The sequence below is a fragment of the Vanellus vanellus genome (genome assembly GCF_965231255.1).
Source record: "Vanellus vanellus genome assembly, chromosome: 6".
NCBI lineage: Eukaryota > Metazoa > Chordata > Aves > Charadriiformes > Charadriidae > Vanellus > Vanellus vanellus.
Genome location: NC_138911.1, coordinates 52,891,743 through 52,905,469, shown reverse-complemented (window position 1 = coordinate 52,905,469; position 13,727 = coordinate 52,891,743). Strand labels below are relative to the sequence as shown.

The following is a 13,727-nucleotide window of genomic DNA, read 5'->3' as shown; positions in this document are numbered from 1 at the left end:
TTTATTTTTATTTAAAATTTACATACAATAACTTTTATTCCAGCCACTGAGGCCAATTGACAGTCTCACAAAACAGTAAATCTTAAATTTATTACAGCTAAAAATGCAGAGAGAATCTCTGAGAACAGTCTACACTTGTTTTAACCTTGAAGAGTGTATTAGGAACCACAGTAAGGAAAAAGCATATAAAAAGGTATTTAAAAATGCAGCGTTGAGTCCATTTACTATAATATGGTTACAGATTCTCCAAGGATCTCTCCATTACCAACATTTTAATGGTTCTTTCAACAACAAATTAGTCATTATAGCTTAAATGACAGAAATAAGTAGTCTTGCAAGTAGTGTGACAGGCTCAGTGTCAGTAGGTGAAACATCACAGAACGCTGGTAACACTCACGATGGAACCCACATATTTCCATGTGTATCAGGGGCGTTAGTGTAAGGAATATTCCAAATCCATGGTTGATCTGTAAATCAAAACCAAAACATGATCATGACAAATTTACTAAATGTAAAATTTTGATCCTCTTCCTCCCCTCCCTTTGGAGGAATTCCCACTGGTTTTCACATCACCTCATGTGCTATTTCAGTTTACTGGAAATTTTTATTCAGATATTTTGTAAAACAGTAAGATCTAGAGTTTTCAAAAGCCTTTGCTTTCCCCCCAAATATTATTTTAAATATAATTATCATAATCCAACATACTCCTCATCAGCTGTAAAAGAATTGTATTTCAGACAATATACAAGAACAGTTATGCAGCCAAATTTGGTTTGGCCCATAGGCAACAAGTTCTGTGCTGCATATCTCTTAATACAATGGAATTATAAATAAATTCTAGTATTTTTCACAGGAATAGTAAGAATTCAGTATCTAAGAATGTCTCTGCATGAATTCTGAAATGTTCAAATTCACACCTCGCTTCTTCAAACATTACATTTTTTGATGTGCAACGGGTTTGCAGCAGACAGTTCCCTCCCTCCATTTCTCAGAATACAGAACCTATTCCCATTCTTGGGAAGGAGAAAAGGCGATGCAGCAGGGGCCCCCTGCCAGCTCTGCAACCTGCTCTAGGCACTTCCTCCTACCACATACATGTTGCAGAAAAGCAGCTGGTCTACGAAGCCAAGCTATTACGCTGCTTCTCTCAGGATACTCCTACCGAAATAAGGAAAAAAACCTCCTTCAATCCTTTCAGTGATTTTTCTCAAATAAGAAGTTTATGTAAATCTAGACTGCTTCTTTTCTCCATCCACAAAACAAGCCCTGAAGGAAGACAGTGACATTAATCTGTGCAACGCATAGATTAAACGGAATTATACTGAGGATGATGGGAGTAGTTAATTTATCAAAAACAAGCTACTCATCTACACAATATACTATGTATACTTGATAAAGATTTGCTAAATGCTTGTCAATTGAAATTTTATATAAGCTATTGATTATGATTACTGTTGTCCAATTTTAAGTTTACAGTGCCAGCTCTCACAATATATGAAGTGAGAATTACTGTAGCAAGAGGAGGAGAGTAAGAAGGTGACAGACGCAGTAATAAAGGGATGTATAAATTCCACAACAGCACACTGTGACAAGTACCACACCAAATGAACACGGGGCAGGGAGAACATTCCTACCAAGTACTCATTATTACTTGCTACTAGAGTGCATTTAATTCTAGTACTGTACTTCCATATGTTGCAGTAAAACATATCCCAGCTATGCAAATGTTTTACTACTGTCAACAGACAATTTTGTAAGAGGGTAATAGGAAAATGCTTTAAATTACAACAAAATTGAATCTGCTTGACTTGAAAGAAGACTTTATGTGTGGAGTTTATGAAGACTGATAGGGATGTTACAAGTCACTGGAATGTGATCAGAGAAAGAACAGCCTGTGCATCAAATGCCATCTTTCACATAATGTTATTATAAAAGGGCAATAAGAGCAAACATCCATGTCTTCCCTTGATTTCAAATCATGATATAGCTTCTAGGTGGAAGAAGTAGTTGGCTAGTTTTTGGTTACAGTGGATAGGTGATTTCCCAAGCACAAAAAAAAAAAAAAGGCATCGGAAACTGGAAGGAACTATAGCGCTTAACTCACAGTGCTCTAGGTTTCTGGGTCAAATGAAGGATACCTAGACTCTTGAGGGAGCGCTTAAAAAAAACACCACCACAAAACAACCCCCCAAAAAAACAAATCAAAACCAAACTCAAACAGTTGCAGCATTATTTCCCTAAGCTTCTTGTACCCGGCTCCTGCCTGAAAGCCATGTGTACCTTTTGTATTTTAGGTAAATACTTTACCACATAGTAAATATTAATAGTTGGGTACAGAATAATGGGCACAGAATAAAGCAAATGTTGGAAAAAGCATTGAGGATTTCAAACATACATTCAGATTTGATCACTGACCTCTGTCTATGACATCAGAATAAATCCAGTCCCACTCAAGCAATGGAATCTGTCACTTGCAGTACATTATGCAGCTTGGACCTACCTATCCATCTGCAGTTACTCTGTTTAATTCAGCAAAACATACAGACAGAGGAAGACTTAGTTGTACAGAAATAACTTCAGTCACCTTCAGCACTCTGAGAGGCTTCAATACCTAATTTAGTTCTTTTTTATTGTGGCTACGTTAATAAAATTTTCTTAAGGTAGCTATTAATGTACTCGAAACTTTTTTTTATTAATGGCGTGCTGTCAGTTTAATGAAACACCTGATACTATTTCAATAAGCCACGTGTAAAACTATTGCTGAAAGAAATTATAGTTCACCTATTTTTAAAATGTCAGATCCCTTTTAAAAATATTTATTTTAATAGTAGCTACAGCAGCAAGACAAAGACAATGACTGTGTATAAATATTGAAATATTGTACGACCATACCTGCTTACTGTTGCACACTAAAGTGACTGCCAAACTTTTGAACGTTAAATCCTTTGATCTTCTGGAAATACAAAGTTTAACTGTTCCCTATTTACAGCCCCACTATATATTTTTTTAAAAGTGTGCTCAACGTACCTACCTTTCACACCTTTCAAGTTTAGTTCATCATTTCTGATACTCTAATTTTGTCTCAACTCCACCTTCTCTGAATTAGTGTTATCTAGTGAGTCATTACCACTGCTTCCTTCTTGCCTCGCTTACAAACGGCAGAACTCTAGCACTAGAGTTAGCACACAGCAAAATGAACAGAGCCATTCCTACCCCACTGCTACTTTAAGATTATCTGAAATCTGAGACAAAGCACTATTTCAGTTATACTTAGGCAGACTTTTGAAGATTCTCTCACAACTGAATAGACTATCACATTTCATTTAAAGACAGAGAGGCCCTGGAGACAAGTTTTTTGAAGTACACCTGATTAATCACTCAAAGAATCCCCCACGTTTTGAGATCATGTTACAGAATATGAAATAAGGAGCTGACAATGGTACAAGGTTGTTTTGCAAGTTTTAACAATAGTATTTTACATATTGTGTAGGTCAAAAACACGCTGGCAAGCCATCTCAAAACTTCACATTCTCCAAAGTATGACAGATGGCAGTACGGTATGTACAGCCAAACCCAGAAAAGTTTGTGAATTACAGTAACATGCAATTGAATAGTAAAGCATAAAATACAATTAAAGCATCTTTGTGATCATCTTCCTACAGTTTAAAATAAAAGTGTCTTTTGCACTGTGAGTGGAGATCTGGATGAGAGCTATTCCCCACTGTTTTCTGAATGCAGAGACTGGATTCTTACATCATGTTTCACAGTATTTCATGAGTCTTCCAACTGAAAAATATAGCTTTGAAGTAGTAACTGTTCACGTATGTAGAAAGGTTACTCACAAAAATACAGAGTTCTTCAAGTCATTCTACACATACATTCTAACGTGGCAAACTTACTCCCTGCTGTGTGAGGCTGTGAAGTTTTCCCTTTCAGCGTTTACAGCGTTCTCCACTCCCTTTGTACGAGCATGGCATTTATAAAGGAACTTATCTTGTGCCTCTCAATGCAAAAACCATACCTGGAAGATTTCTAGAAGGGGGAAAGGCAGACAGGGTATAGATGTGGGATCTATAATAATATTCCCAAACAAGGTAATAATTCCTGAAGGTGACGACAATGACCACTCATTGGGTAAAAAAGAAAAATAAACCAAAACCCAGTATCGCAGTTTAAAAGCAGGATTTGCTTTGTTTCTCAAAGAGTTGATGTGATGAAGGAAAAACAAAAAATCCTTTGCACTTTTCTGAGGCCTTTCCCAAGTTGTTCTAAAAAAACAACAACCCCTAATGTACTTAGGCAGTAGAGTTCCAAGTTTCTCCCATACAGCAGATGATTTCCTCCGTCAGTAACCTGTGTAATATCTAAATCACAAATTAAGTGATATTCCTCAACTACAGCAATCAGCTTCTACCTTTTCCCATACAAAGGTACAAAAAACTCCTGGGGCTGTATCCCTTTGTGTAATGTAAGTCTGTTGTAAGAAACTTCTCAATAGAGTAAAACAAAAGTGATAGGGGAATCAGTCCTCAAGCACTCTAAATGAAATACTGTGCTTCATGAGAGGATCAGTTCAATTTGCATTGGTAAGAGATAATAGCAATATTGCAACTGAGATGTGACAATAGAGCTCAATGAAAAGATAATTTTATACAACAAAATAGCAGTACTCATCTGAAAGATTCTAGAGGGAAATAAAAATCTGAGTATTATCAAAGGCATAAAGAAATTTTATTTATAAAGATATCTTGTAAGTAAGACTGGCTGTTGTGTGCAAATACCAAAATACCAGATGGGATCATTTTCTGTTTTCCTTCCAAGGAACTCTCAAATTATATTGCTGGTCTATAGGTTTCTTTTATCTTAGTATCATCAATATATTCAGCTTTGTCATAGCCTTTTTTGTTATGACAGCCTGAATCTGTTGGCTAACAACAGAGGAGTTCAGAAGATTGTTATATCTGTGTAGTTTATCTGTCAGGATACTAAGTAGTACTATCAGCTACTAGATAATTTTATTCTTTTAAATTCTTCAAATCTTCTGCCCTGAAGATGCATCTGCTGCCCACAGATGGCCTTCTGCTGTTCAGCTGACTACTGGAGGTGAACAAGTGCAATTGCTCAAAACAGCAATTTGCAAAGAGTTGATCGCATACATGTGTTGCACACAACAAATGTTATCTGCTAAAAATTAATGAGGTCCTTTGTCACTTTAGAGTAGGAACAATCTTAATCTTTATTTTAAAACTGCCAGATGTAAAACTTGCATGTTATTCCCTGCAGCGAGAGAAAGATGCAAGCTGTGTATATCTCGCATAATAAAACTGCTTTGTGCTGGTAATTTAGGACAGCTGGGAAGAAATAGGCTAAAGGAAAAATGCTCAAGTAGAAGTTCTCTGTGCAACCTTAACTCTGATCTGTTAGGATAACGTATTGTTACATTTCCTCAGACTTCAACTACAAATCTTGCACTCTGCACAAGATGGATTAAATCACATCTAAATTCAACAAGTAGACTGGGCATCATACATCCATCCTGAAAAAGAATAATCAAAATAAAGTGCTTTTTAAAATTCTTGGGTTGAACAACTATTGAAGCAAAATATTGACCATCTGGTGAATTTGCCATTTCATTATGATGCTCTCAACTAAGGATCTGAAGTGTACTTTGGAAGATCCTTCTTAGCCAAACACAAGCTTTGAGCTCAAAGAAATTTGCTAGCAACATGTGGCAAATAAGATGAGACAATCTGGTGTCTTCTTCTGGTGTTCAAGTCTGTAACTCTGTCAAAACAATACATAGAAGTGGTCAAACTAAATGGTGACTCTAACTTGAGCTTCCTTTCATACAAAGTGTTAATTTCTACAGGGTCATTATAAAAAGCTTGAAGGAAAACAGGTTTTTCTGTGTACTCAAATGTTACACTTGGACTCTGGGAGACCATCTGAGAAAGCATATGATGTCAAGCTGGCTTAAGAGACCTTCAATCTCAAATTGCAGGTTTACCAGTCAATAACTGCTTTTCGTTTCACCTAGGAAGGAAATGGATGCCAACACAGACTGAGATTGGTTCCAACCCCCACTCCCCACTCCGGTATATGAACTACAATGACAATGTATACTTGCTGCCTGAAAAACTAAACTTCTGAACATACTCAGGTTTACATTTACCATTGCTCTGAGTGTTAAATAAGTGAAATATTTTCTATTCAATGTATTAGTATCACTAGAAACAAGACTAGCTTTTAGTTGTCATGTTCTCAGAAGAAAGGGTATCGTCTTAGAGTTTGTACCATATTAAGCATACTGAGGATGAATTTTTCTAAAAATTCATATAGGATGCTGCCAGTAGAGTTCTTTCAAACTCTACAAAGTAGGTTCCATGCAGCTATGCAATACTAATCAGGAAAAAAAGGAGGTTATTGAAAAACGTGAATGACTTCCCCAGAAGTCTCCTTTCTTAATTTCCTCAAAAATAGTTTAATTATTTGACAAACAAAGTGGAGAATTCTAGAACTTTGGACCAAAAAAAAAAAAAACCGCAAAGGTGGCAGAAAGGTAGAGACCACTTATAGTGACATTTTCCCACAATTTATCTGACCTCCTGAGGATACAGCAGGTCCATGTAAGGGAGCTCAGAGTAAGAAAGGATTCCTCTAGCTTAGCTGGACAAAACACTGATCTCTTCTTTCAGGCACTCTGTCACTAGTACAAGGAGGGATAAATGAAAATTATCTCCACTCTTTAAATAATAGGATAAACACAAATATCTAAACCTACCAGAGCTGAGGTAAATATGCCATGAAGTTTTTCTTGTTTTTAACCAACACAACAGTAGTTTATTTGTAATAAAGGAGATGGAGTATTACTACTTTCCTGAAATCACTACAAATATTTACCAAAAGTAATTTCACTATACTCCCAGTTCCCACTCACTAAAAACTAGACTAAATAACAAGGACTGAATATCTGAAGTTACAAGGAAAAGGACAATTTGCTCTTCAACATAAGAGTGGCAATGGAATACTGAACAGTGAGCAGGGCCCTTCACAAGGGAGAGAGCTGTTCCTGTGAGACATGTTACAGATCCTTTTGGGCATCCTTAAGAAAATGAAATCACAGCTGTCAGGGGTTGAAAACTTCAGCTAGAGAACTAATGAATTGTTAAGTGGGCATTTATTTCTCCACAATGCTTCGACCTGCATTAAAGAAAATTTCCATCTCATTTGCCCACCATTCTTCCAGCCTCTCATAGCATGAGATTTGACAGCTTTAGCCCCCAGTTACCAAGGGTAAAATAGATTAAAATAATGGAAAATAATGAAATACATTTTAATACATTTTTACAAATTGTTACAATGGCTCAGGAAAGGAATCTTCAACAAAGAGCAAAATCAGGAAGATCAAATGACTCTGGTTGGCACAAGCAGATGGAGTTTACCTGTCCATGTATTGTAAAAAGTGGCTCTCTGCAGGTTTGAAATACAGCTGAAAACTAAATGAAAGCATTGAGAAAATTTTAAATATGTTACATGTCACAGAGGCGATACATCATAATTACCCTACCAGTGACATCTTAAAGCACATCAATACATTCCTCAGTGACTACAGCTTAGCTTATGATTATGTTTCAGTGAAGGATAATCCATCTCTCTGGGAGAGAAAAACAGTGCAAACCCAAGAAGTTATGTGTTTCACAATGATCTCAATTTATATTCATTAGAAATCTTTGGAAGAAGAGGAAGAAGAAAATCTTCACGATTGTTTCTCCAAGAGATGCTATTTTTCTGTTTTGCCTCAACTTGAGTTTTAGAATTAAACCCACTAACTAACGAGGCAAACCAGGCAAAAGTGGACAAGTCTTCTGTATTTTTTTCCTTCCTGTTATATTGGGCGAGAGAAAAGTAGGACAGGGACCAAATTATTTCATTATTATTGAACTTAATGGACTCCAATAGACTGTGATTCAACCTCATGAACTATTATGGATGAAACCAGAAAGATTATTTACATCATTTACTGATGAATTTTACCATTGCATGTACTGAGGTGTATTTTATTGCTTTGCAAGATGCATTTACTTCACTGTAACAGTTTTCACACTGGAAGTCCAGTCCCATCTGATAAAAAACAATTAATGACGGAAAGCCATTGTGACAGAATGACAAAGAATCTCTGCAATTAAATTATTTCCACAAACTAAGGAACTGTTTTTCTTTCACTTTTTTACATTATATAATAATATAAATCTGTAACATTAAGTATGTCTGATCCAAGATTCGAATTTGCACAAGTACAGGAAAAAACAATGTATTTTAGTATGCCTATCTTCTACTTCGAACTTTACATGGCAAATGTATGGCCTTGCTCCTGACCATCTGTTGACTATTCCGCCTGCTTCTGCTCCCTCCTGCTCCTGATAGGATTTTTCTGATTATATGAAAGTGATGTGTACTTTGCTTTCCCATGGTTAAAGAATCTGAGTTTGTGGAAAAACCCCCAGAGCCTTTTCTCTTTCAATTATACGGATCAGTCAATATGGTTTCTTTAGAGAAAGGATAATTACTTGCATTTCTGCTTCTCAAGACGTTATTAAAATAAAACTATTTATATCACTCTCCAGAGACTTTGGGAGTTGATAACTGTACTGCTAAGGACAGATTATTTTATGAGTCCATCCCGTAACACGGGAATTCTTTAAACATCATTTCCACCAGGAGGCTGAGGAACTGAAACAGAATATTCAGGAAAGAGATGTGAAAAGACACAGGCAGCTGACTTTGCTTCTATTGCCAAAGCCTAGACAACTTGAATTCTGACATCTGTTCATATCATGGGAGAAAGCTGAGACCCAAAAACTGAACTACAGACAAATGAGTTCTCTACAGAAATATGCTTTCCATGCAAAAAATGAAAAAAGTTATTTGGAAAATACGCATAAAATATAGTTGAAATACGCATAAAACTCACCGACACAGTAGTTTAAATGCAGGAATTAAAGCAAGAACAATATTAATTATGTAACTACATTTTTGTACAAGGAAGACAGTATTTATAACACATTTGAGAATACACACAGATTCTAGTTTTTAATCTTTGTTTTAAAAATTCCAAAAATGTAAGTAGGACCTTTTAGAAAAACCTTCCAAAAAACATCAGTTTAAGCATTAGTTACCAAGCAGACAGCGCATACAAGTCCCAGAGCACAACAGTTAAAACTGGCAACACATAAGAATTTATCCACAGGTGTAGATGTTCACAGCACTTACTGTAATATCAGCTGATACCTGATCACTTACATTCTTAAGAAGAGCTGAAAGCCAGGTCAACAATAATGACAGTATGTAACATATTCTCCCCCTTTAGTTAGCTAGTAACCCAGACACAACCCCTGCCACCCCTCCCCAAAACAACATTAACAGTGCTTAAATGGACAGCATGTTTTATACTAAACAAAACAGTACAATAGATTGCGTTAACATTCCTACATTGAGCCAGTATTTTTTCTCTGGGAAAACTGAAATGCCATTTAAGAATTCATTTAGTTAAGTAGTAAGCTCTTCAAGCAGAAAAAATCATTCTTTGCAAGTTACAAAAGTAACATGCATCATATTGAACCAGTGAATGCCTGGCTGTGTAGCTGGTGCCATACTCAAGGTTTTGGCTTCTGTGATCATGGATCTACCTGTGAGAAGCCAGTTTTTTGGGGAGCTGATGGGATTCACCTAACCAAGTCAGGAAAGACCCTCTTTGCCAATAAGCTGGCCAGACTTTTAAGTAGGGCTTTAAGCTAGACTCAGTGGCAGAAGGGGATGGAGTTTTGAGCAACACAGAAGAGCCAGGGGCTGCTGATGCATTAGGAACCAACAGGGAAACACCTGTGAAACGCTGCGAAGGAATTCATGCTTGTTCTTCTAAAAATGTAACATGGTCAACAGCCCAGCTGAAGTGCCTCTATACCAATGCACACAGCATGGGTAACAAACAGGAGCTGGAAGCCACTCGACAGTTAGAAAGCTGTGATCTAATTGGTATCTCTGAAACCTGGTGGGATGAATCACATGACCGGAGCACTGCAATCAATGGCTATAGACTATTCAGAAGGGAGAGGCAACAAAGAAGGGTGAAGGGGGGTTGCCACCTATGTAAAAAAAGCAGATCGACTGCACAGAAGTGTGTTTGAAAAACAGCGATGAACATGCTGAAAGGTTATGGATGAAAAATCAGAGGTCAAGCCAACAAAGGAAACCTGACAGTAGGTGTTTACTACAGGCCGCCCGATCAAGAAGATGCTGCCAAAGCATTCTTACTTCAACTACGGGAAGCATCATGCTCTCAGACTCTGATCCTGCTGGGGGACTTCAGTCACCCTGAAATAATGTGTCTTTGCTTTTTTTATTTACTATATAAGACTCTGTAAGTCTATTTGCATCTTAGCTTTTAAACATTCTTTCCTCCCACATGATTTGTTAGTTCAAAAATGTACAGAAAGATTTGAGTTGCTATAAACACTATCGTTCATGAACTTTCTGTTACTCTCTCTTGTTTCAAGCTCTTTTTTAGATAGAATCATAGAATCAGTGAGGTTGGAAGGGACCTTTAAGATCATCAAGTCCAACCGTTAACCTACCCTGATAAAAACACCACCACTTCTAAACCATGTCCCCAAGCACCTCATCTACCCTTTTCTTAAACACCTCCAGGGATGGTGAATCCACCACCTCTCTGGGCAGCTTATTCCAATGTTTAATAACCCTTTCAGTGAAAAAATGCTTCTTAATATCCAATCTAAACCTGCCCTGACATAACTTGAACCCGTTTCCTCTTGTCCTGTCACTTGTCACCAGGGAGAAGAGGTCAGCTCCCATCTCTCTAAAACCTCCTTTCAGGTAGTTGTAGAGGGTGATAAGGTCTCCCCTCAGCCTCCTCTTCTCCAGGCTAAACAACCCCAGTTCCCTCAGTCGTTCCTCATAAGGTTTGTCCTCCAGACCCTTCACCAGCTTTGTAGCCCTTCTCTGGACATGCTCCAACACCTCAATGTCCTTCTTGTAGTGAGGGGCCCAAAACTGAACACAGTACTCGAGGTGAGGCCTCACCAGTGCCGAGTACAGGGGGATGATTACTTCCCTAGTCCGGCTCACCACGCTATTCCTGATGCAGGCCAGGATGGTGTTAGCCTTCTTGGCTGCCTGGGCACACCGCTGGCTCATGCTCAGCCGGCTGTCCACCAACACCCCCAAGTCCTTTTCTGCCAAGCAGCTTTCGAGCCACTCCGCCCCCAGTCTGTAGCGCTGCATGGGGTTGTTGTGACCCAAGCGCAGGACCCGACACTTGGCCTTGTTGAACCTCATACCATTGGCCTCAGCCCATCTGTCCAGCCTGTCCAGATCCCTCTGCAGAGCCAATCTACCCTCAAGCAGATCAACACGCCCCCCTAGGTTAGTGTCGTCTGCGAACTTACTGAGGGTGCATTCGATCCCCTCATCCAGATCACTGATAAAGATATTAAAGAGAACGGGCCCCAGCACCGATCCCTGGGGGACACCACTCGTGACCGGACACCAACTGGATTTAACTCCATTTACCACCACTCTCTGGACACGGCCATCCAGCCAGTTTTTTACCCAGCGAAGAGTATACCTGTCCAGGCCATGAGCAGCCAGTTTCTCCAGGAGAACGCTATGGGAAACGGTGTCAAAAGCCTTGCAAAAATCCAGGTAGATAACATCCACAGCTTTTCCCTCGTCCACCAAGTGGGTCACCTTGTCATAGAAGGAGATCAGGTTTGACAGGCATGACCTGCCTTTCACAAACCCATGCTGACTGGGCCTGATCACCCTGTTCTCTTGCATGTGCCGTGTGATGGCACTGAGGATGATCTGCTCCATGACCTTCCCAGGCACCGATGTCAGACTGACTGGCCTGTAGTTCCCTGGATCCTCCTTCCGGCCCTTCTTATGGATGGGTGTCACATTTGCCAACCTCCAGTCAGCTGGGACCTCCCCGGTTATCCAGGACTGTTCATAAATGATGCATAGTGGGCCGGTGAGCACTTCCGCCAGCTCCTTCAGTACCCTTGGATGGATCCCATCCGGCCCCATAGATTTGTGCACCTCCAGGTGCTGAAGCAGGTCCCTCACCATTTCCCTTTGGATTACAGGGGCTTCATTCTGCTCCCCATCCCTGTATTCTAGCTCAGGGGTCGGGGAATTCAAGGAACAACTGGTCCTACTGCTGAAGACTGAGGCAAAGACGGCATTATCACGGCAAGATCACGGCTTCCCCAAAAAGGAAGTTAGTTACAGTGTTTTCACACTAGTTTAAGAACAAAAATATAAAAATTTACTCTTCCCAAATACTGCAGGTTGTGCATTAACATCATTATCCTCAATGTATTTTTAGGTTTTCGAGCCATCACCACCCCATAGCAGCACTTATCACTTTCCTGATTATTTGCATGTTCTAGGGAGTCTCAAAAGCTGAGAAGGTTGGGATTTTGTAAATCTCTTCAAGTGTTATGAAATATATCCCCTCCAAGGAGGATTCCAACACAGATCTTCAAGAAAATGAAGTCTGAAACTACAAAATATAGAATGGATCAAAAGCAGCTCTTCTTTCTTCTGATTTGCAGCAATTCTTTCGCATTTGCTCTATATTATTTCCTTCACACCCCACTTCCAGAGGATTGTTTTTTCCCCCCTCACACCTGCTCTTCCAAACATCCCTCTTTCAACACCCCTATCCCGCCTAGTTCTGCAGAATAACATTTTCATTCAATAAAGCATACCTATTTTCCTAATGCATAAAAGAATCCCAGAAGAGAAACAAACAAAAAAAATATTTAGGCTTTTAACCCAAAACTTAAACAATAAAGAAAAAATTAGAACCAGAAGACTATATAGTTGCTTTCTTTGAAGTCGCAAGCAGAAAGTGAGACCGATATCTCAAATGCCACAAAAATGTTAAAATAATGCTTTGGAACATAGCAGTGTTCAAATGACTCAGAGTTACTCAAATTAGTTTGCTCCATATATAATACACCTACTTTTCTTCTGAAGTCACACCTTACCTTTGTTTCCATACTGTTCTGGTGGCAGGTCATATGGTACAGGAAAATATGTTGCTGAATCATTACTTTCTGAAAGTGTTTTCCCTCTCACATGAAAGTAACCTTTTTCCAATCCCTATGAAGGAAGGCAAGCATACAGAAGAAAGACTTATTAGTTTTTGGGGAAAAAGACAAACCTAATCCACAACAGATTATTTTGCAATAAGAGTTATTTTAATAAACAAAATGTTTTCCCTCCATTACTGAGATTAGATACATCCTAAAGCACCTTCCTGTCGTAAGAAGTCAGCTTCTCTTATTACTACTATTTCAGGCTCTTCTCTTTATTTACATTCATTAGCTTGGCCCCACATTGGATATATTCTACCTTCTCAATACCTTACACATACACCAACCTACTTCCACGTTCACTAGGTGGCCCTGCTTGTGTAAGCAATTCTATCCAAATTGTCTATGGTCTTTCCTAGTACCATACGGGCAGAATATCCCAATACAACAAGATGTTGCTTCTTTTGCATAAAAGCAGATGGACATTGGAATAAAATTTTAATTATTAAACAAAATAGTAACATGCTTGGTGTTTAATATTTAACTAAAGGGAAAGTTTTAAAAATTTTCTCTTTGCTGTTTAGTTTCATCCTGACCATATTAAGTAGA

At 38.6% G+C, this 13,727-nt stretch overlaps 1 protein-coding gene across 1 annotated transcript in view; it reads right to left on the bottom strand.

The window, feature by feature from the left end:
- Nucleotides 1-204: 204 nt before the first annotated feature.
- Nucleotides 205-13,727, bottom strand: part of TDP1 (tyrosyl-DNA phosphodiesterase 1) — a 58,275-nt gene continuing 44,752 nt past the window's right edge. Inside the window, exons 15-16 of the mRNA XM_082485364.1 lie at nt 13,071-13,185; nt 205-467 (exon numbers count right to left, since the gene is read on the bottom strand). Coding sequence (XP_082341490.1) covers nt 394-467; nt 13,071-13,185 — 189 coding nt within the window. The 3' untranslated portion in view covers nt 205-393. The remainder of the gene's footprint in view (nt 468-13,070; nt 13,186-13,727) is intronic.